This window comes from Phasianus colchicus, chromosome 9 (genome assembly GCF_987193195.1).
Source record: "Phasianus colchicus chromosome 9, bPhaCol1.hap1.1, whole genome shotgun sequence".
NCBI classification, from domain to species: Eukaryota; Metazoa; Chordata; class Aves; order Galliformes; family Phasianidae; genus Phasianus; species Phasianus colchicus.
Window position 1 is genome coordinate 21,240,329 of NC_143444.1, and position 22,094 is coordinate 21,262,422.

At 38.0% G+C, this 22,094-nt stretch overlaps 1 protein-coding gene and 1 long non-coding RNA gene across 3 annotated transcripts in view; one reads left to right on the plus strand and one right to left on the minus strand.

The window, feature by feature from the left end:
• Window positions 1-14,341, plus strand: part of LOC116236214 (vitellogenin-1) — a 41,737-nt gene extending 27,396 nt beyond the window's left edge. The window contains exons 22-35 of the mRNA XM_031604782.2: window positions 626-795; window positions 1,462-2,187; window positions 2,271-2,327; window positions 3,141-3,371; window positions 4,355-4,561; window positions 5,472-5,614; window positions 6,133-6,271; window positions 7,471-7,609; window positions 8,315-8,501; window positions 8,908-9,005; window positions 9,354-9,448; window positions 9,554-9,713; window positions 10,889-11,050; window positions 14,024-14,341. Coding sequence (XP_031460642.2) covers window positions 626-795; window positions 1,462-2,187; window positions 2,271-2,327; window positions 3,141-3,371; window positions 4,355-4,561; window positions 5,472-5,614; window positions 6,133-6,271; window positions 7,471-7,609; window positions 8,315-8,501; window positions 8,908-9,005; window positions 9,354-9,448; window positions 9,554-9,713; window positions 10,889-11,050; window positions 14,024-14,142 — 2,633 coding nt within the window. The 3' untranslated portion in view covers window positions 14,143-14,341. The remainder of the gene's footprint in view (window positions 1-625; window positions 796-1,461; window positions 2,188-2,270; window positions 2,328-3,140; window positions 3,372-4,354; window positions 4,562-5,471; window positions 5,615-6,132; window positions 6,272-7,470; window positions 7,610-8,314; window positions 8,502-8,907; window positions 9,006-9,353; window positions 9,449-9,553; window positions 9,714-10,888; window positions 11,051-14,023) is intronic.
• LOC116236060 (uncharacterized) overlaps window positions 8,569-22,094 on the minus strand; it is a 48,123-nt gene continuing 34,597 nt past the window's right edge. Inside the window, exon 4 of one of the 2 annotated variants that reach the window (XR_016469285.1) lies at window positions 8,569-8,760. This is a non-coding gene — a long non-coding RNA (uncharacterized LOC116236060). Of the gene's footprint in view, window positions 8,761-17,039; window positions 17,238-22,094 lie in introns of those variants that run through there. The other variant, XR_004168480.2, reaches the window with a different exon arrangement.

The following is a 22,094-nucleotide window of genomic DNA, read 5'->3' on the forward strand; positions in this document are numbered from 1 at the left end:
CATGCAGTGCAGTGCCTCTCAGCATGGCCAGCATCACACAGAGCTGATCTGTACCTGCAGAGCGTGTCTGATGTGTCCTGAATCGTTGGATTTGGGATGCAAGCACAGATCAATTGGACATGGGCAACAGATCTAACACAGTGTCCTGTAGCTACAGTTTAAAAGCCCAGAATCTTAAAGGGAATTATGGATTAACCCTGCCTGGATCTAGTCCTAAATATCTTAATCCATGATCATAAGAATTGAAAGCACAGCAGGCCACTGAATTTAGGTCTGGCCTAACTATTGGGCCATTCTTTATAATTCAAGAGGAAAGCCCTCGATTCTGGTGCCTAACTCCCGTTCCTGTAGTGTTATTTAGCTAAGCAATCCAATTCACTGGATTTCAATCTTAGATTATTTTGTTTACTAACATGAAAAGATCCTACTATCATACTAACATTATAAAATTTTATTCTTGCTAGCATGTATTTTACCTGTTACTGAAATATTTTTTAAAAGTTACTCAATATGCAAACATTTCAGTAAATAATAGCAAAAAAAAAAAAAAAAAAAAAAAAAAAAGGCTTATTCCATTATTCAATTATTGCTATTAACAATAATACTAATTGTTGTAAAATTTCAGTCTATACAGATGTACCTATTGAAAAAATACAAGTCACAATTCAAGCAGGAGATCAAGCTCCTACAAAAATGGTACGTTTAGTGACATTTGAAGATCCAGAGACTCAAAGATCTTCCAGCAAAGAAGTGATCAAAAAAATGAAGAAAATCCTTGATGACACCGATAACCAGGTACTGCTGTAAAAACCCACTTCTAGGTTTATGGAAGGCTGCACACAAAGCTTAGTTATTCATATTTCTTTTACTTAGTAGCCTCCCTTTTTTAGATAGTAAACAAGAGTTGGAAAATCGAATCAGGCTTTCAGTGGGTCTTTTGCTTGAATTCATCTCTTTTGCAGTAGATGTGGTAAAGGACTTTAGGGAGAGCAGGTTGGTTTGATAGGTTTCTCTGAAGATCAGCCATGTAAGATCCAAAATAGATGTTGTGGGCCCAGAAGATAGCTAGCAGCTTCCAGTTACTACAACTGGAAAGGTATGACATCTTCCTACCAACCCAGCTTGCTCTGAGGTAAGCATAGTTACAGCCCTATCACTACGAACACTAGTCACATGTAACTGTATGATCAATAATATCTGCACAGGGATTTGGAGTATTGTTTTACTTATTTGTGTTCTTGGTACGTTATTATGTGTTGGCCTTACTGCAGTGTATTGCAAGGATGCTATCTCAGGCTTACATCTTGTCTTTTAAGGCAGCAGAGAAATTCATAGCTCTCTGTATCTATTTTGCCTACAGGCTTCTGCAGGGACAGAGAAAAAAAAAAAAAAAAAAAAAAAAAAAAGCTTTCTATTTCCAATGGTTTCTAATGGTTTTCATAATGGTTTCCAATTGACTAGGCAACAAGAAATTCCAGAAGCTCCTCATCCATTGCCAGCAGCATCAGTGAGAGCACTGAGAGTACGACGAGCACCCCCTCCAGCAGTGACTCTGACAACAGAGCATCACAGATTAATCTGAAATCAAGGCGATCCAAAGCCAAAGAAAAGAAATTCTATCCATTTGGGGACAGCAGTAGTAGCAGCAGCAGCAGTAGTAGCAGCAGCAGCAGCAGTAGCAGCAGCAGCAGTAGTAGCAGTAGCAGCAGCAGTAGCAGCAGCAGCAGCAGCAGTAGTAGCAGCAGCGATAGTAGCAGCAGTAGTAGTAGTAGCAGCAGCAAGAGCAAAAGCAGTAGCAGAAGTAGTAAAACCAATAGTGGTGGCAGCAGTAGCAATAGCAAAGGCAGCAGCAGCAGTAGTAGTAGTAGCAAAAGCAACAGTAAGGGCAGCAGGAGTAGTAGCAAAGCATCTGGTACAAGACAGAATGCTAAGAAGCAGTCCAAGACCACATCATTTCCACGTGCCAGCGCGGCTGAAGGAGAAAGAAGTATCCACGAGCAGAAACAGAAAACACAGAGTAGCAGCAGTAGCAGCCGAAGAGCCAGCAGCAGCAGCAGGAGCACCAGCAGCAGCAGTGAAAGCTCTGGTGTTTCTCATCGCCAGTGGAAACAGGACAGACAAGCTGAGACTAAACGTGTCAAGTCTCAGTTTAACAGTCACAGTAGTTACTACGTTTCTAATGAATGGGTAACATTTTTTAATGCTTTGACTTCTACTAGGAGGTTATCTTCACTGAGCTGTAGGTAATAGCTTCTTTTGGAATTTTGCAGGAAACATACCTGCCAAAAGTATACCGGCTCCGCTTCAGGTCTGCTCACACCCACTGGGTAGGTGCCTAATTCAATTGCACATTGCTATGGTGGCTGGAGCTGATATGATCAAGCATATTGCTGGAAGGCTTTGGTTCATTTCACTTGACCATTCCATATTGTCTAATAATATCACTCACTACTGACAAAATAAAAATAATTATCACTAAAATACTAGCTATTGTACTGCATCCCTCTGTTGCAGCTCTAGCAGCTTTTTGGTGAGGATACCTTTCAGCTAGGTGCTGTACAATACTCACCTAACAAAGACCATGAGAGAATTATAAAATATCAGGGCCTTCCTGTAGGATTAACTGCTTCTGTATTTTTTTAGGGAGTCATAGTAGAAGGACAAAATCATTTTGTATCAGAAGCCAGGTTCAGTATGCATTACTGCACAGGAGTGTGTTAAAGTACATCTAAGGATGTTAATGAAATGAATTTTGTAGGTGTTACCTGCAAAGTTATTATGCGTCCTGCTTATGAAAGAGAAAGATGATCTTTAGTGTTTTTAATTAAATATTAATATCTTTTTAAAATTTTTTCTAAATAATCACTTATGAAGTTCAAGTTTAGTTTTCCTTGTCATTAGAACTGGACAATACAATGTCACCATTTACAATCACTGTCTGTATGGCATTCCTATTTGCAGAGAGGTACAGGTGGATATAAGGAACACCCCTACCCAATTTCATGTCTGCTTTGTGAAAAAAGTCACATGCTGTCTATGTATAAGTTGCCTGTACAAGGAGGCTTATAGCTCTGATTATGATGTCTACACTAAAATTAGAGGTTATGCCATGGCTTTTTTAACCTATTTGTGTTTCATAGCATTCAGGCCACGGGACGTCAAGCAGCTCATCGTCATCTTCCTCTGAGTATGGAAGCAGCCACAGCAACAGCAGCAGCAGTGACAGCAGCAGCAGGAAAAGCCATATGAGCAGCTCCAGCAGCAGCAGCAGTCACCGTCATGGGGAAAAAGGTGCCCACAGCTCAAGGAGAAGCCCTGTGAGCAGAGGAGCCAGCACTCACCACAGGCATGAATCCAGCCTGACACACGAGGTAGTATCTCAGAAGTTGCAGACAGTCTCTAACCAGTTGAGCCAGGAGCACCAGGAAGTAGTCAAGTTTGTAAACTGGAAAGTAGAGTGCACTGAGATTCACTTTCTCCCTATAAAAGATTTTTTCCAAATTCCTTTCACCTTGGAGTTTTGTTTCTTGATTTCTGTATTGCATTGTCCTTCATTTCTAAAGGCATTAGGTGTATGTGAAAGCCCGGAGCAGAAAATGATTGAAGAAAATAAAGAGAAAGGGGATATAAATTAAAGGGGAAAAAAAAAGTTCTTTTCTTATGAAACTCCACAGTTCAAAAAAACTTAGAATCTAGGTAAAAATGCAAGTTAGAAGGATATAAGATTTATTTAAAGAATTAAAAATAAACAAGCAAAAAGCCCACCAACTTAATTTATCCTAGTTGTCATGAGTGCTTGCTGAGTATAAATAAAATCATAATGCCCATGGTCATTGCTGATTTAGGAAATTTAAAGTCCCATTAGGCAGTGATCATTCTTATCTTTAATACACACTTGATATTCTGGAACTGTATTGCAAATGCAGAAAATGTCTATGGGAACTCTGCCACAACAAAGAATTTCAGAATAATTTCATTGAAGAAGCGGTTGTATAGTAGAATACACTGTGAATGTGTATAATTCTATGAAGGTATCCAGTATGTACGTAGACAGCTATTCTGAATATCAAAATAATGCACAAAATCTTAAGAAGTGTAAAAAGATTGTATAGAAGATTCTTGGATCCTGTATGATAACAATCACATCCTTGAAAATTTCTCTTGTTAATGAAATGTCTAAGACTGAAACCAAAATTATTCGTAATTATTGGAGATAAAGATAAGATATACCATAAACTAAACTGCTGAAGGTTGAAGGATGCTACTTGCTATCAGCATACGTAAACTGGACTGTAGGCTCTTCAGTGAATACACTGAAATACTTAAGCACAGATGGTTGGGGGTTGTTTTTCAGCGCAACTTCCTGGGAGACATAATTCCACCTGGCATTACGATTGTGGCACAGGCAGTAAGAAGTGACAACAGAAATCAAGGTTATCAAGCTACAGCATATGTTCGTTCCGATGCTGCCAAAGTTGATGTGCAACTAGTTGTGGTTCAGCTGGCTGAAACCAATTGGAAAGCATGTGCTGATGCTGTAATACTGCCTCTGAAAGCACAGGTAAGTACACAGGCAGCTTTGCCAAGCGAGACATCTAAAAGGCCCACATTTTTTTAAACAGGCACAGTGCACCTGCTGGTTAGAAAGTCCAAACAGGGAATACATAAGTATTTTGAAATGTGCTCCAATTTTAGTAAAAAATCAGAAAATATTCATAAATTTCACTCTCCTTTTGAATTAAAACAAAAACAACACAAAATAAAAAACAGCCACTTCAAAATCTGACTCCCCCCAAATTTTTATCTTCAAGATGCATGAAAATGTTATTTAGAGAAGTATTTTAAAAGTTTGAAAATCTACTTATTATTTCTCATTCAATACAAGTTTGCTTTTCTGAAAATCTAACTGTTTTTCTCTATGTAACTCATTTCATAAGATCAATTACTCAAAGGCATTTGAAACATTCTATTTCTTGGGATTTACATGAGATAACAGAAAAATTAAGGTTAGATAATTGGTTGACACCTATGAAAACACAGATGAAATTATAGGTCTTTTCTTTTTTCACTCCTTCCTATGCTATGCTTCCAATGCACCTATAGAGGAAACAAGTCTTTGGATAACAATTTACAAAATTCTACGTTTTGCAGCAGCAGTTAACTAATTCATCCTGTCATTTCAGCATTAAAAACATAGAGGTTCAATACAGGAAGTACTGCAGAAGACTAATAGACATTTTAGTCCGATCTTCTTCTAGAACAAAATGTATACTGACTATTAGCTTACCAAATTTAAGGAAATCTCAGGAAATTACAACAAACCTTAGCCTCTCTAAGACTGAAAGAAAGACATGGAAACATAAAAGATCAATATGAAATTTCAGGAAAGAAGAAAAACGTATATTTTGAAATTACTAATGATGTTTCTGCGATTCTTTTCTGAAATTGGGTGTCTTTTCCTGTGTGTAAAGGCTAGAATGAGATGGGGCAAGGAGTGCCGAGACTACAGGATAGCAGCCTTGGCTACCACAGGCCAACTCGCAAGGAAGCCAGCCATGCAGCTGAAGGTGCAATGGGGAAATGTTCCTTCCTGGATAAAAAAGACAAGTACAGTGTACGTAATTTGTTCTTCCCTAAACTGTTGTGTTGCCTTTTTTATATTAGTTGGCATTATAAAAGCACTGAAAGAACTAGATGATTTTTTGAACATAGAAATTTTTGGAGAAAACACAACTTCCGGGGTACAACAATATTCTTTGAATGTCTTCTAGTTCCCCCACATGTTTCATATTAAAAGGCATCCTCCAAATATTTAAAATTTGACATGCTTAATTTCATTTCCCTTATTAAATGATTAGATATTTGAGTTCAAAATGCATTTTTGTTTTGAAATGTCCTTCTATTCAGTATTTAAAAAAAAAAAAACAACCCATAACTGTTAAAATGATAAAAATAAAAACAATGTGTTTCCTTAAGATAAAATCAACCATTTAGTTTTACCCAAAGCACTTTTTCTTTGACTTCAGTTTCCCCTTTTTTTCCTCCGATTTTTCAGAAATGCCAGCAATCTTCACCCTCCAATATCTGTCTTTGCTCACAGAGCTGAGTTTGTCTCATCTTATTTATCTCTAGATTCATGCAGTATGTTCCTGGTGTGGCACTCATGTTGGGCTTCTCTGAAGCACATCAGAGAAACCCATCTCGTGAACTTATTGTACGGGCAGCTGCAACATCTCCGCGAACAATTGATACAGTAATTAAAGTTCCTGGGGTATGTGTCAATTTTATTTTCTTTTTCCTTACAGTGAATGGATTTTCAACTTATTTGTTTTGATATTTACATATTAAAAAATAAAAAATAATCATATATTTTTAGAGGAGTTGTTATATACCTGATAACAAGAGTATTGAAATATGTGGTCTTTGATTTTGTACTGCTTTGGTGAAATAGGACAATAAGCAAAAGTAGAAAACTGTATAGCGAAATACTTTATTTCCATGCTGAGAACAGTGGTTAGGCCCAGACTGCTTCAAATATGACTGCTTTACACTTACAGCTTTTTTTTTAATCCTATGTGACAGTTTTGTGAAATGTATATGGGCCTGAGAGCAGATAATGGAGACTTTGAGAACATCCTGCACACCGCAACAGCCAAGTGCAGCATCTAATTATGTTTGTGCTTCAGTCCCACAGCTGCAGTTGACCACACTCTGTGAGACAGGTCTGAGCAAGTTACGACAGCCACATATAATTCTGTGGCTTTAACTCAGCTTTAACTAAACCGAAGCAGTTAGTTACACTCTCAGAGCAGATTGCACAGGCTGGATCTGCAGAATCCTACTGATTAATTGGTCCTTGTCCACCAAATCCCTGTGCACTGCTTTGAAAGTTTCCCCCTATGGATCTGTGGTAAATTAATAACAGCTCACTATTCATAAACAGAGAAATTAGTGTGTCTTTAACCTTCCGTTGTGCTTCAGAATTGCAGGATCTTTATTGCATGATAATGAAGAAGTAGGAACATTAGGCATTAAGTTGATGCTCTTGGTAAATGGCTTTTGTATCTAGAAAAGTAAGAAATCTTACCACCATGGCACATCATGCTATTTTTCAGCCTTTAATGGATGATGTTCACTTTGCCAAACACATCCATCAGATTAGTTACTTAAATTTTTAAATCGTTTTTTTTCAAAAGTCACATAATTATCATTTAAACTTCATCTACATAGGTTACTTTCTAATGTTCTTAACAATTTCTCATAAAAGTCAGGAATTGAGACCAGAAGAGAAAGTGATTGCTAAGAAAAGCCTGAGATATTTAGGCATATCCTAGAGAAACTAACACAACTACAGTTGTGTATCTTCAAGATATTTTTTGAGGATGTCTTTTTTGTTCGTCTCTTTGCAGTGATATCACAAGCAATATGGCTCAATATATCTTAATGTTTTTTTCATTTCTACTTTTTCAGGCAACACTTTACTATCAGGGATTCCGAGTGCCATTCACTTTGCCCTTAGGGCCATCATCTTCATCATATGAGACTAGAGATATCACTGCCTGGAATTTCCTTCCTGAAATAGCTTCACAAATAGCACAAGAAGATCAATGTAAGTACTACTTGTATGACTGTCTCATGAGGAAGCAATGTTTGTAGATCCATCCTCTGAGACGACTAGGACTTGTCCTTCCCCATATTGTTCTTCTAGAGGGAAGCTTAGTGTCTCCAACTCTGCTTTCTCAGCAGTTCATTTTATCACTTACATTTACTAGCAGGTGGATGAAGAGACTTTAAACTGATGTAAATCTTCAGAGTTCAGGAATCATTCCTATCTGCAAGCTGTAGAGGTCATCTTTTGCCCCTTCTAAGAAGGTGCTATCTCTGTGTTGAGAGGCATCATCTGATGGGTGTAAGACAAATAATTAATTTTCTGCCATGTTTATTATTTTATTTTAAAAAAAAATTATATGAGTTTTAAGTGATTGGTGTCTAACATTTCTGTGTTAGTTTCTGTAATGGTTACTACTTCTAGTTTCTGAAGACATTAGTAAGTTTTAGTCACTATACTGTCTTGAGTTTTGCTTTTAGCATGTCATCAAAATCAATACTAATATAGTCTACATCTGTTAGCAATTCTGTGGTGATATCCTATTCTTAGAGACTGGCAGCATCAAAAGATTCTGCCAAAGAGATGTTGAAGTTCTTTTTCTATTTGCTGTGTAGTCCAATCTCACAGAAGCAGTCTTCAGTACTTTGCAGCAATGCACCATGCCATTATCACATCTGCCATTTCTTTTCTGGTTTTGTTTTGCAGCCACATGTGAAGTCAGAGAGGAAGATTTCAAAACATTTGATCGCATGAGCTTTACATGTTCTTTCAATAAAAGCTGCAATGTGATAGTGGCCCAAGACTGTACCGAACATCCAAAATTCATCATTACTACCAGAAAAGTTGATCATCAGTCTTTGTCAAGAGAGGTTCACATAAATACAAGTTCAGTGTAAGTGTGGTTTATACTGAACACTCAATAATTAGATACAAAACTTCAGGGAGTTAGTCTGGGAAGGGAGATGTCTAGTTTGGGTGCAACTAGTTTACAGTCATATATTTGAAGATTTAGAGACTTCTCATCTGACAGTTTTTGTTTTCATTTTCCTCATATTCAGTGTTGCAGTCAGGATCTTATAACCTGCTCCATAAGTTCCCACACTGTCTTTTCTTCAGAGGTTGAATCTCAGCATCCAAAGTTCCAACACATTCTGCATTTTGAAATGAGAGCAGCTCAGTCACTCATTCACAATCCAAATGTTCAAATTAACTTTCTGCAAGCTTTGGCCACAAATATCTCTGCCTTACGTTTTAAATTAACTACTAGTTTCTTCTTTTTTTTCCTTTTTTTCCTATAGGAACATCACAATCTGTCCTGCAGCAGATTCATCTCTGCTCGTGATATGCAATAAAGAATCAGTACTATCAGGCAGTGGAGTTTCTGTGTATGAAAAAGGTGAGCTTTCATACCCACATTTCTAGGACTGATTCAGAAACCAAGTATCTTCAAGACTGTTTTTATAAGCTTCACAGAAACATCACAATGTTAAGAAATGTCTATTAAATCTTGAAATGAAAATGACTGGATACGGAAGTAAGTTCCAACTATAGGAAACCACAGTAGAACATTTTCACAAATAAACTGAATATTTCTTCTCTTTTTGATGTCTCCACAAAACAAAACATCAACAATTCCAAACCTTCTGATATACAAGAACAGTGGTAATTGTGAAGGAAAATGATGTACTTTGTGCTACTTATTTTCTCCATTACTTTAAAATTACGATTAACTATCTTTTTACAGACAATATTAAAATTTATAAAAATGGAACAAGAGTTATTGTGGAAGCACCAACACATGGACTGAAGAACGTGAATTTTGATGGTGAGATCCTTAAGGTATGGTGCTTTCTTTCAAAGTTACTGCCTTCCATCTGTTTAGTGCCTTGGCAATATAACAGATCATGACTTCAGTATTCACTAAAAGGATGCACTGTTTTACAGGTTACTGTTACTTCATGGATGAGAGGAAAGACCTGTGGAGTCTGTGGAAATAATGACAGAGAAAAGCACAATGAACTCCTAATGCCAAATCATAAGCAGGCACACAGCTGTTCCGCTTTTGTTCATTCGTGGGTATTGCTAGAAGAAACCTGCTCTGGTGGTGAGTAGATCTGAAAACAATTTATGCTTGGAGAGAATACAATTTCAGATTTCCTCTGCCAATAGCTGGAAATATTTTTTTCTTTTAAAAGCAATATTTTACCTAAAATGACAATAGTAGTATATATACATTTTAACTTCATTAACCACTGCCTGTGAACATAGAGATAATACAATACTGCAAGTCTTTGTCTCATATGCAATTCGATGTTAAATAATTGATTCTAACATAGTTTCTTACACTGAATAGCTTACTTCTTTGAGAGGCAAACTCAGACCTAAACTGACCTAACTGAAGTCAGTTTGATTTTTACTGCTGAGACAAAGCAGTTGTAGCTACTGTCTGTAGGCTTAATTTAATGAAACATTACATACTACGAATGTAGTGGGTCAAGTCTGAAGTAGATGCAAATTTTCAGAGTGCACAAAATTTGTTTTTGTCCTGCATCATCTGAGGGTGCAATTTCAGGAAAATGTTTAGAAATACAACTAAGGTAAAAGTTTCCTCTCACATGGAGCTGGAAGAATAATGATGGTCTCCCGTAACATCAATACAGTTTTGTTTTGTACATCTCCATTTACCTTGGACCTGAGACAACTTTATTGAAGTTAATGGCTGCTTTCTCCTTGACTTCAGTGGCAGCAGACTTGTACTTATCTGTATGTCAGGAAGCAGAGTCATAGCTGGGATCCCGTTAAGTTACATTATACCTTTCTAGTGAGATAATTACAGCATTATAAAAAACATCCAATACAAAAATTATCCTTGATGTTATTATATAAATGCTGCCTTTTTTTTTTTCTATCCATTCACTACAGTTGACATTTTTCCTAATGCAATGAAGTAGCCATTGTGCCTGCAGTATCTATTCTTAATAGCTTCCAGATATGAGAGGCTATTTTCTGTGTATTATATAGTTTTAAAAAACTAGGTATACACAGTTCCATTTGGGTTATATTGTGCAATTAGATTTTAAATATAGCTCCCCTTATAGAATCTTTCTTCAGTCCCCCAACTTATTATCATCCTATCTCGATAACCTTGCTACTGTGAAAATGGTTTGTCAGGGACCTGTGTTTTAATAAAAGCTGAAGAGAAAATATGGACTTTTATTATTGCAAGGATCGATTGGGATTTATTTCTACAATTTTAACTACCTTTCCTTTTCCTCTTAGGGTGCAAACTGCAGCACAGTTATGTGAAGCTGAATCGAAATCCTACTATTGATGGAGAGGAATCTACATGCTATTCTGTTGACCCAGTACTGAAATGTATGAAAGACTGTACTCCAATCGAAAAAACTTCTGTTAAGGTTGGCTTCCACTGTTTCCCAAAAGGTAAGATATTTTTCTTTCTGTGTCATGTACTGTAGGATCTCTGTCAGAGCACTCGAAAGAACAAAACACAGCACAGCCATACACAGAACTGCATGGCTCCAGCTCCTCTCTGAGCTGCTGTTTTAATCCCATTAGTATTTGCTATAAACACTGACAGCACTGGCTAGCTAAGAGCTAGTTTAGATGATGGCAGGTAGCGTCATCTGAGAAAAACATCTGAGGTGGTAAAAGGGGAAGAGGAGATCAATAAAATTTTTTTCACGTTTTCAGGATCTCCATAAAGTCATGATAAGCAACAGTAAGTCCTTTTATGCACATTACAGCCTGCAATTTTGTGTAGGCCAGGGCAAGCAAGGCAATTGAAAGTCAGTCAAGTAGTGTGACATGACTGCTGTGATTAGGCTGCCATGCTACGCCACTATGCAATACATCAGCAAAAAACACATTGCTGAAATGTTCTCTAGATTGCTCCAAAAATTGGTTTGTTTTTCAAAGGTATTTTATATACACAGCTTGTACTCAATATTTTTAAAAATACTGAGTCTTTCTCCTTTCATTTATATGAATTTGCCATGACTGTAATGCATGATTGCAAAATGCAGCTATACAGTACAGTCATACAAGTTTGAGAGGAGAATCCAGGCTTGAATCTGTAGGTATTTCTGGTACATTCCTTCCTAAATCTTTTTAATGGATCACTCAGTACATAGATACCATAGAAAGAAACCACCACTTGAGAATATCTGCTAAATTGATCTGTTCTCCATGCTAACCATTATTAGCCAAAACCACAGCTGGGATAATGCAGAGTAGTTTCTCTGAAACCAGTGAATTTCTATATTGAGTAATACTAGAGAGAAACACTATTATATTTCTGATTTAAAACATCTATCCAGAACTTTGCATTTTTTTGCTCATGTTATTAATATCTTCTATGTGCTGAATCAACCCCCAAAAGCAATGAATATCTTTCTATAATAGTCAACATTCTACTAGTCTATTTAACAAAGTGCTAATAGTTTTCTGACAACTCCCTGAGAAGTGAATAGATGCATCCTTTTAATAAAAGAACACACTTTCAACAACAGCAACAACAACAAAAAAAACTCTCCCCAAACCTTGTCATATCCATGCTTCACAGATTTCTTTTGTGCATCCAAGTCTATATCTCTGAAATGTCATCACCCCAGGCCACTCACTGCCTCAGAATATTAGGCTGTAATAAAGCTGTCTCATTCCCTCACAAAAATGTGTTAGAAAAAAAGAAAAACAGGAAAAAAAAAAAAAAAAAAGTTAGTTGCCACAGCACCTGCAGACTTCTCTGGTTCATTTACTGAACCAGAGTCTGGGAAGTGTGCTAACAGCACTTATAATCAAGGAGCTTATTTCCTCTATCTGGAAGAGGAGGAGGAAAGAAAGGAGGGAAGGAGAATAGTTGCTGTGTGAGGTTTTGTTTGTTTGTTTGTTTCTTAAACCAAGACTATTGTTTTTTCTCAAGCAAGAGATCAGTAGGATACAAGACCAACCCTTAAAAGCTGTTCTTTTTCTTTCTTTGTTCAATGATTTGGAGAATAAGCAGTAATCCCCATCTTTCCCAAGCAGTAAACATGTATTTGCATGCACAAAACAAAAACCTTTCCTCAGCTTTTTGTATGGGAACTCAGACCTGATAATCTACTGTCTCAAAAGACAAGGGCCCCTTCACTGTCACCAGTAAGGAAAGGACATATTATGAAGGACATGTCATAGTGTTATGAAGTTCAAGGCTACAGAAGAGCCCCCTATTGTCCTCATATCCATGAACTTATAGTCTTAGGATCTTGACTGCAGCAGACTTTACACCTTGCTTAAGTCGTCCATATGCCAGTTTACATGCCAAACATGCCACCAGTACTATCCATGTGGATGATAGCTTTCAGCCACAATCCAGTTTGCCCAGGGAACTATTTCCTATGTGGATAGACCCACAGCTTACCTTCATGCATAACAAGAATTAATGCTTATAAAAAACAGAACTCAGACTTCTATAGCAGATCTTATTTCACAGCTTGAAAATATGATGTTCTTTTAAAAAAGCATCTCAAGCATCTTTCTGGGAAATATTTGGCATCAAGATAATTATGAAAAAAATAACTGTGCTTTGGGTTGGACAGTAATTCACCAAGGAGAGTGCCAGCATTTCAGCAGATAAGTGACCAATATAGCCCAAACACAGCAGTCTCCAGCTTTTCCTGTGATGAAAGATGGCATGTTTTTAAATGTTTTGTCCAACTGAGGGATAAAAAAAAATTGGAAGTAAAACTATGAAAGCCTTACCCATTCTCATTATGCAAACTTAATCTAAATGGATGTCCTAATATTCTTCCAGATGCAATGATAAACCTCTAACTATCTAAGAATATTTATTGGGAGGATGAGTAGTATTATTCCATTTAGATTATTTCAGCATTAAGGGATATGGCTTATTCAAGCTGTTGATAAAGCAGTGTGGTAAGGTTAATACTGCAACTGGCAATGCTCTGTCAGATTTCACAATATATGGGAAACTTTAATTAGAAGTTTATGAACCTCTGAAAATTCTCCAAAGGGCTTATCCTTCAGGATGAACTTCAACAAATAGTCAGCTGAAATATGCAGTGATATGCAGCAATAACATTAAAAGAGATTGCTCATGTGTATCAGGACATGGTGGTCTTACTTTGAAAGTGGCTACCTCCAGCACTTTTACTGGCTCCTGCCTGTTGTCATTGTGCTTCATGAAATACTATTCATTTGGGTTTTAGGGAATTATTATAGTAATTGTATCATGGATGAAAATCCTGCTCCAAGTCAATGAGTCAGTGAGATGTCAGTTGTGGGGGTAGGATTTCTTTCTTTACTTGATGAGGGAGTTGACAGCCATCAAAACAGGAGTTCCTTGAAATGTATTAATTTGCTTGATGTTCGTTAACAATAGCTTCTCTCTTCTGACAGATACTGCTGTAAGCCTGTTGGAATGGCAGAGGAGCAGTGATAAGAAATCTGCATCTGAGGATGTTGTGGAGTCTGTGGATGCTGACATTGATTGTACCTGCACTGGTGACTGTAGTTAAGCTAAATTCTTTAGTGTTGTGCTATAGACATACTACAGAAATAATTGAATAGCTGGACAGATAAGAAGGAATGTGATAGCTGTAGTAAAATACTAAGAAATGTGCTTGAAGAAAGTAAGATTTCTCTAATGCATTTGACTTTGGATGCAATATGTACAGTCTGCACAGCTTAATAAATATGTTGTTCATTAAATAAGTATTCAAGTGGTCTCCCTCTTTATTTTTCCCTATCAACAAAACAATCAGACCAACTATAATATTATCCAGAAATTCTGCTTCTTTTTATCTGAAATATAATTATAGCAGTCCTCTCTTAAAATTATGTTCACTAGGTGATGAAAGGAAAACATGATTACAGCTACTGCTAACATTCCATTGTGTAAAGAATTTCATATTTAGCATACTAAAGACACAGTAAGCATTTGTTTTCTTTTATGTTTTTCGGGTAAAGAGAAAAGTCTGTTCTTGGAACCATTCTGCAAAAAATACATTTTACTCCCAGCAAGACCATTAGCCTTAGTACATTCTACAAAGGAATGAATTGGACTGCTAGACTCCCACTGTAGCTTTCCAGAGAGCTATAGTGTGTGACACAGTCCTCATTTTGATTTAAATTTCAATGGATGTGCTGTTACTTCGTGAGCTCAAAGTATGAATAGGATTTTTTTTTTTGGTTTACCATTTCTATTGTACGTCTATGAAAATGATGCCTTCAAAAAACTTCAGAGAACAATAATATATCCAAATACTCCAAAAAAATAATATATAGAAATTTATAAGATCAATAGCATCATAAAGCTAAAATAAAGGAGGAAAGAGCTAAAATAAAGGAGGAAAGTCATACTGTGTTTAACCAGTAGACTGTCAATCTGCTAGCTTTCACTAGGCCTACACAGAAAGGCAATTCCCTCCCACCCCAGGGGAGCAGGATTAGGTGGCATCTCCACACTTCATGCAGTGGCACAATATTCCTTCCCCTGTAGAGGAATCAGCCATGCAGTGAGCCGTGAGATGTGCTCCATAGCAGGCAACAGCAGCCACCAGCCAAGTGCCTAAGTATGGGCAAGGCAGTGTTGAACCCAAATGCTGCCAGGAAACTGTCATTAAAGAAAATACTTCTCTAAGTATAAACTGAGCTATCAGAAAGAGAAGAACTGAAGACTAAATAGCTGAACAATTACAGAATAACATTTCTCAAGGCTTTTTGTTCAGAATCAGAAACATACTCTTACTTTCTCTCACTAGCTTGAAACTAACTTGGAATTGGATAAGATCCACTCTTCCTCAGTGCATCACACCTACTTAACAACTAAATGAAGAAAATAAGCCATTATGAGTTTGTCCAAGCCCAGAGCCCCATGGGCTGAGCTCTGACACAGGGTGAATGCCCTATGGCAATCTGCTTGCTTCAGCAGCTCTCACCTCTCTGGAGAATAGAGAGCAGAGCAGGGCTACAGTATGCACAGAAGGATTACCAGTCTCTTCACACAGCCTTTACTTAATCTCTATGTTATATTTTAGAACCTTCATTATGCACTGACCCTTCAGTCAGATAGCCAGTACTCTACTAAACAGCTTTTTTTTTTTTTTTGCTCAAGGATGTTTATACTCAGGCCAATAGCATGTGTTTTTACACTGTGTTTTCATTTGTAATAAAGCATTCATAAATTCCCTATACAAAAGCTGTGTTTTGCTAACTCACTAGAAATGCTCCACTTCAGAAAAGGCAGCTGCAAACAAGAGGGAGATGATGCATTCCACCTTCCTTTAAAATCACACTAATATTGCACCTGGAGAGCCCTTTTCTTGCTGGCATTGTTTTCACTGTGGCTTATGGGAGATTTGCCATTGACTTTCATAGGATCAGACTGTGGTCTGTCATCTTTAATCCAATACCTTTCCCTTTAATCTGCTTGTTTATAAAAGAGAAACTTTTGCCAGTCAACCGCTCCAGATAAGTCAAAGGTAGTGAAGAAATGCAGTGAGGGAAGAAAAAGGAACTTTCACGCTCAATGAGTAGAATAGGAATTTAGTAGCAGCAAAGAGCCATTAGTAAGAGAAGTAATTCTGCTCACTGTAAAACACAGAGGCATGACACTAATTAACAATGATCAAACCAGAATGTACAGTACAACAAATACAAGCAGCTCGTAAAGTCAAATGTCTTCTCTCAGAAATTATTTACAAATTGTTAAAATCATTGGAAAAAAAAACTTCAGAGAGACTGATCAGTGGTTTTACATTAGCTTCTCCACACAGTGATGATATATAATAACAACAAATCCTGTGCAGTGTTAAAAGCTGCAGTGTGCCATGTCACACCTATCCCTGGTGAAGCACACCACTTTAGGTCCTGCTCTGGCACAAAGGCCACTCCAGCAACCCAGCCTCTAGAAGAGCAAATTCACTTCTGCTAATGGCAGAAAAAGGTGACTTCCTCATTGTACACCCCCACACATGCCTCTCACCCCCGCAGAAGCTACTCTGTTCACACTGGCTTTGCTTTTCACAAGAAGCAGATCTCCCACCAGCAGGATGCTGCCTGTGATAGCTTGAGACCAGCAATCCTAAAGAAAAGTCTGTTCATGCACTGTCCCAGATGCAAGGAAGAAAAAACAAACATGCCCCTCTACAGCAGAACACGAGCAGTGAATTCACAATCCATTTCCTTACTAACACAGCCAGGGCTTGGGAGGAGGCCCAGCCCAAGAAAGGCCAGGCACACATCTTTGCCTAGTGTTCAAGCCATGCATTAGACACAACTCTTCTTGCTTCCATCACCAAGGAGCAGCTTTCTTCTCTGTCCCATTCCAATTTGTTGGTGCCCTGTTGCTGAGGCAGATGGATACCTGTGTCTGACTCCACTCATGTTCCAGCTGTAAAATCCAAACTTAACAAAAGTTAGCAAAACCTGAGTTTGGCACCAGGCACTGAGAACTGGCCCATTTTGCCAATAGAATAAAGAGCAATAGCAGTATGAGTGCAAAAAAGCCCTTCTGGAGTGTCTAATGCACCACATAGACGTTTCCAATCCATCTGGGAGGATATCTGGACTCCAGATTTAAACCTCATTTGGAAGTCACGCCTGTCCTGTCCTATAAAGCAAACCACAGTTATGTTGCCTACCAAGTATTAAAATGCATATTTCACAGTCTGATCTCTTATATACTCAACTTTTCACTTCAAGTACTTCTCAATGACATGAACTAATGAACTTTGCTGTAGTAATCAAGGAAAATGACCACACAACTGTAACACTCCAGTGTTGTTTAAAAAAAAAAAATTGTCAGAAAAATGATGCAGGTTTAAATATGGGCCACACTCAAGTCCTAACCCTGCCTCTGTGGCTCTGCAATCTGGTTTTGCAAAGGATTGGAGTCTTCTGTGCCTTATTTTCTGTATCAGAATGATATGACTACTTACCTACTTGATGTAGTCAGAAATGCTTATGAATTTATAGTCCTGTAAGCCTTTCGCAAGTTCTTTGGTGATTCTAGAGATGAAAAATAATTTTTCCACTAGATCTCATAACCACAAATATATTCTATTGCTAGATGGAAGATGTTTATTTTCTGATTCATACAATAGTATAATAATGATACATTTGGAAAAAAATCAAAACAATGTACTTCATTTGTTCAAGGTCAGTTTTGGTTAAATGTTATTAGATTAATCATAAAAGCATAGAATTGGATCCTGCTATTACAGTGGAACATGCAAAAGGCTGCTGGAGCCTAGACAAAGGCAACCAACCTTTTGTCCATCAGACCGGGCTCTTTTGATTCACTAATTTTGAATGACACAGCGACTCTCAGCAAAGCATGGCTGTTGTGCTCCAGAGAAAGGAGCTGCGGTGTGAGAGGAAAGGATAAAGCCACTAATATCAGACCCCTCCTGGAAACGAAATGCCTGCTCCCCAGTACGAGCATCAAAAAAATAACTCATACAATTCTAACCCTACTGAATGAAGTCTGTGGTTAAACTCACCAGAGCCAGGCTTTTACTCAGCATGTTCAAATGAGTTATTAAATGAACTTTAGTTGTCCCTAAAAATAAATGTACTGTGCAGATCTAAGTGCAGCTCATGAATAAGAAACCTCGGGAATCTAGCAAATTCAGTAGCTAGGGCTAAACCCGGAGACAACACAGGCGGTTGCAGATGAGAGGAGCTATTAGCAGTCATCTGAGCTGGATGCTGAATACAAGGTCTCCTATGCCATCTACTGGCTTTTTTATTTACTAACAACGGTTTGAATCTCCAGGGTTTATTTATAGGTCTGGTACATTCCAGGCACTTTAATATAAATTCTAATCAAGGTTTGAGGTATTTTTTTTCGCCTCTATCCTCCATACTTGATTACTACATGTGGGGTTTCTTTTCCTGTAAGTACATTACAATTCTGTATCCAAGTACCATTTCACATTGTCTCTGGAGGAAAAAGACACTGCAAAACATATTCTCATTTCTGATATTTCTGGATAGGCAGTAATTATACTGCAAGGCTGAGAGAGCAGTTTGCTAAGAAAATCCAAAGATGTTCAAAAAGTACTTCCGGTCCTTCCTAAAGGAGTCTGAAAGGTTGTTATTACGGTACCTGAAAATACCATAACACAAAAAAACATCTTTCTTTCTCTTGCAGTTCACTTAGCTGCAATTCACATTGAACAAGCATGTCCTAACACAATTAAGTTAACTTTCAGATGGATTTTGAGAAGTAGCAATCATATACACATACAGATGGATACAATCACAGCATTCCCTTCATCATCTGTAGTGCATTTCTTCCTTCCATCCCTTTCTTTCCCCACTTACCATTGCCCAGTGGCCCATTCAGATTCTGTAAGCGGGACAAATGCGGGCATGCCAGCAATCTTCTGCCCAACCTATAGAAACAAGCCTCCAGAGGAGCAACCAGCTCAGCACCTCAGCTGGAAGTTACTCAGGCAGCCTCAAAATTCAGAAATCTGTGAAAACAGCCTTCTGGAGTTCTACAGACTTTCTTCTCACTGTTCTTTCACTATGTAGCTTCCACTCACCTGTGATTACAAACCAACTTAGGGCCCAGGACATTTTTTACACTAATCACAGTAAAGGTAAATTACTTTTGGCACAAATGGAGTTCAGGGCACATGAGGTGTTTGAATATCCAAGGACTCTATAGATTATCTTAAATACTCCAACTGCTGTCGACATAATCGAGGCTAACTTAAACCAAAATCTTGCCAGTAGCAGCTAACAGGGACTCATGATATGGCGCATAAGTCAGCTTTTGTCTTGTTATTAGATAGCCAAATTCTCTATCACCTTTGATACCCTTTGTCTTTATGTAAATTCTGTGCTTTGAAGATAGAACAATCCTTGGAGAGTCACTCCTAATTCCTGCATGAATTCTGCTAGGGTTACTATAACAAATACAGTGCTAAACTGGGGTACTGATATAACGACCCACTGGCTTTTGATATATCCATGCTTTATCTCACCAGGGAAATGGGTCAGTCTCTCTCAGTTCTGTGGTTTTAAGGCACCTCTATAACTCCTAAAATCTTCTGGGTAATAAAATTAATTTCAAAATATGGTAAGTAATAACAAACACACAAAATGCAGTGACTAGAACACAAACTAACCTCTTTTTTTTTCAGATTATTTTCTCTACATACCATCTTAATCTTTGCAAGTATAAATAATATCTATAAAGAATGTCGGGTTACATGAAAATATTAAAGTGCCTTGTTTAACAATGGTCATATTTGTCTCTCATATGGTAGAAAATTTACTCTAGCAAGAGATGCTTTGTTTTCTCACCAGCTGATAAAAAGACAATTATATCAAAAGAAATACAGTCAGGAATTTAAGCAAAATAATCTAACACTTATTCCTGGATTCCTGCTTATATGTTCAAAACAGAACTATTAATAATCAAAATTTGTTCTTGAGCATGAGATTTTGGGACTGATATACAGATCTGTGAGAAGACTGACGTAGACACAGGGTGGGGCAGGAACCAGCAGTGAAATGTTTACCTTGCCATGATCTCTATACATTACCTCAGACTCACTGCAGATATATTCATAACCATTAAACTTTGTAATATGGTTGGACCATTTCCATTTGATCCTAATTTGGATGTCTCCACAACATGCTCCATAGAACACCAATTGTTTCTTAGGACTTGCTGTATTACGTGTTGGAAATTTGTGTCTGAACACAGCTACAATTTGGGTTTCACATCTCAGGTGACTGTTCAATCCATTCATCATTGTAAGCAAATAGGTGGGAACTGTTGTATCACTAACTGTAATCACAGATCCTGCATTTTTTGTGGGTGTCACTAAATTAAAGGTACAGAGAGAAGAACCTTGAGTCTCCTCATCTGTCTTGTATATGAGACAGGGCTAAGGCCTGTAGCTATTACAGCACTTCTGAGCAGATGCAAGGATGATCTTTACTACTTTGTTAGAAGTTGAGAAAAATCAGGCAGTTACAGACTTTGCTATTAAGAGGTATAGGAGGGACTATTTGGGATTTCAACCTTGAGTATAAGCACCTACACTGTATCCAGATTTTTTACTTTCATCTGTGAAGGTAGGCATAGTTCTTTACAATGCTACTGCTTCACACTAAAAAATCTTGATACAACCAAACTGAAATGCTCCAGAGGAATTAATTGGTGACCTTGCCTGACAGACCAAAATAAATCTGGCAGGCAGGTTGCCCCTTTTGCCAAGTGCTCAGATCCCCAGCTGCAACTGCATGAATTACAGAGCTCCCAGGGCCAGGTAAGGCTGCCAGATCCCATCCAGCTCAGAGCCAGCTCCCGTGCTGCCTCCTGCCTTTAGTTTGGCTTTGCAGGCTCCTAAGCATGCCCAGGGCCAGCTGGTTAGCACCAGGCAAACAGGGAACCTGGCATTCTCCCCACCTTTGGGCCAGGTGGTAGATCAACAAAATGGATTGCTCCACTCATGAGAAATGCTGTGATGCTGACATCCCCCTCCTGCACAGAGGGAGAGGCAGAGTGACAACCCCAAGCCCCTGGGAGAGTTCCCTTGTGCAGAGATCACAAGTCACTCTCTGTTTCAGTCTTTTCACTTGTGCAGGGGACCGTGGAGCTTTTTCTGTACAGTGTTGTGGAGCTCCTATGATTCTACGATTCTACTTCATTTATTTTTATGAAGAGATCTGAGGCTAGCTATTTTTTTACATAATTCTGCATCCCTGTTAGTTCTCTAGTTATGGGTAAGCACAGACTAGCTAGGTTTAGGTACCAGCAGTGGCAAAACTCAGCGCTCTGTGGGACACACAGTCCTACCAAATCTGTATACTTACACAAAAAATACCTACAGAAAAAATCCTGGTCTGAAGTATTGATTTGTAAGATGATAACATACAGATCATAGAACCATTAAGGTCGGAAAAGGCCTTTAAATCATCTAGTCCACCTATTCAGCTTCTACCAATATTGCCCAGTAACCATGTCCCTCAGTACCACATCTACACAGTTCTTGAACAAATGTAATTGAGAAGAATTTCTCTGCTCTTTTAAGCTTCTAACACCAATTCTAAGGCTAAGTAATTTGTGGTGCAAATGCTTGAGTACCACTTTCATTCACCCAGACAGACATGCTGCATGTTTTCAGCACTCCAGTGAAGAGTGGTTGATAAATGGATATTTTTGCTTCCCTCAAAACCCTGCTTTACTGTTGGCATTGTTTTGGACATCATTCAGAGAATCACCTTGCCTAAAACCTAACACAAATGCTATACCTAAGCCCCATATTCACATGTTTGTCTGCTTATTTGTTCTTCTAATACTTTATAATGGAACTGGTTCATTTTAAGATCAGCTACCCAGGACAGTATGCCTGAACTGCCACATATATTGGCAATATAAATTTCTTTTGTGATTTTATCCACCCCTGCAGCATTGTTCCAGTCACCAGTTCTGTTTTAACTG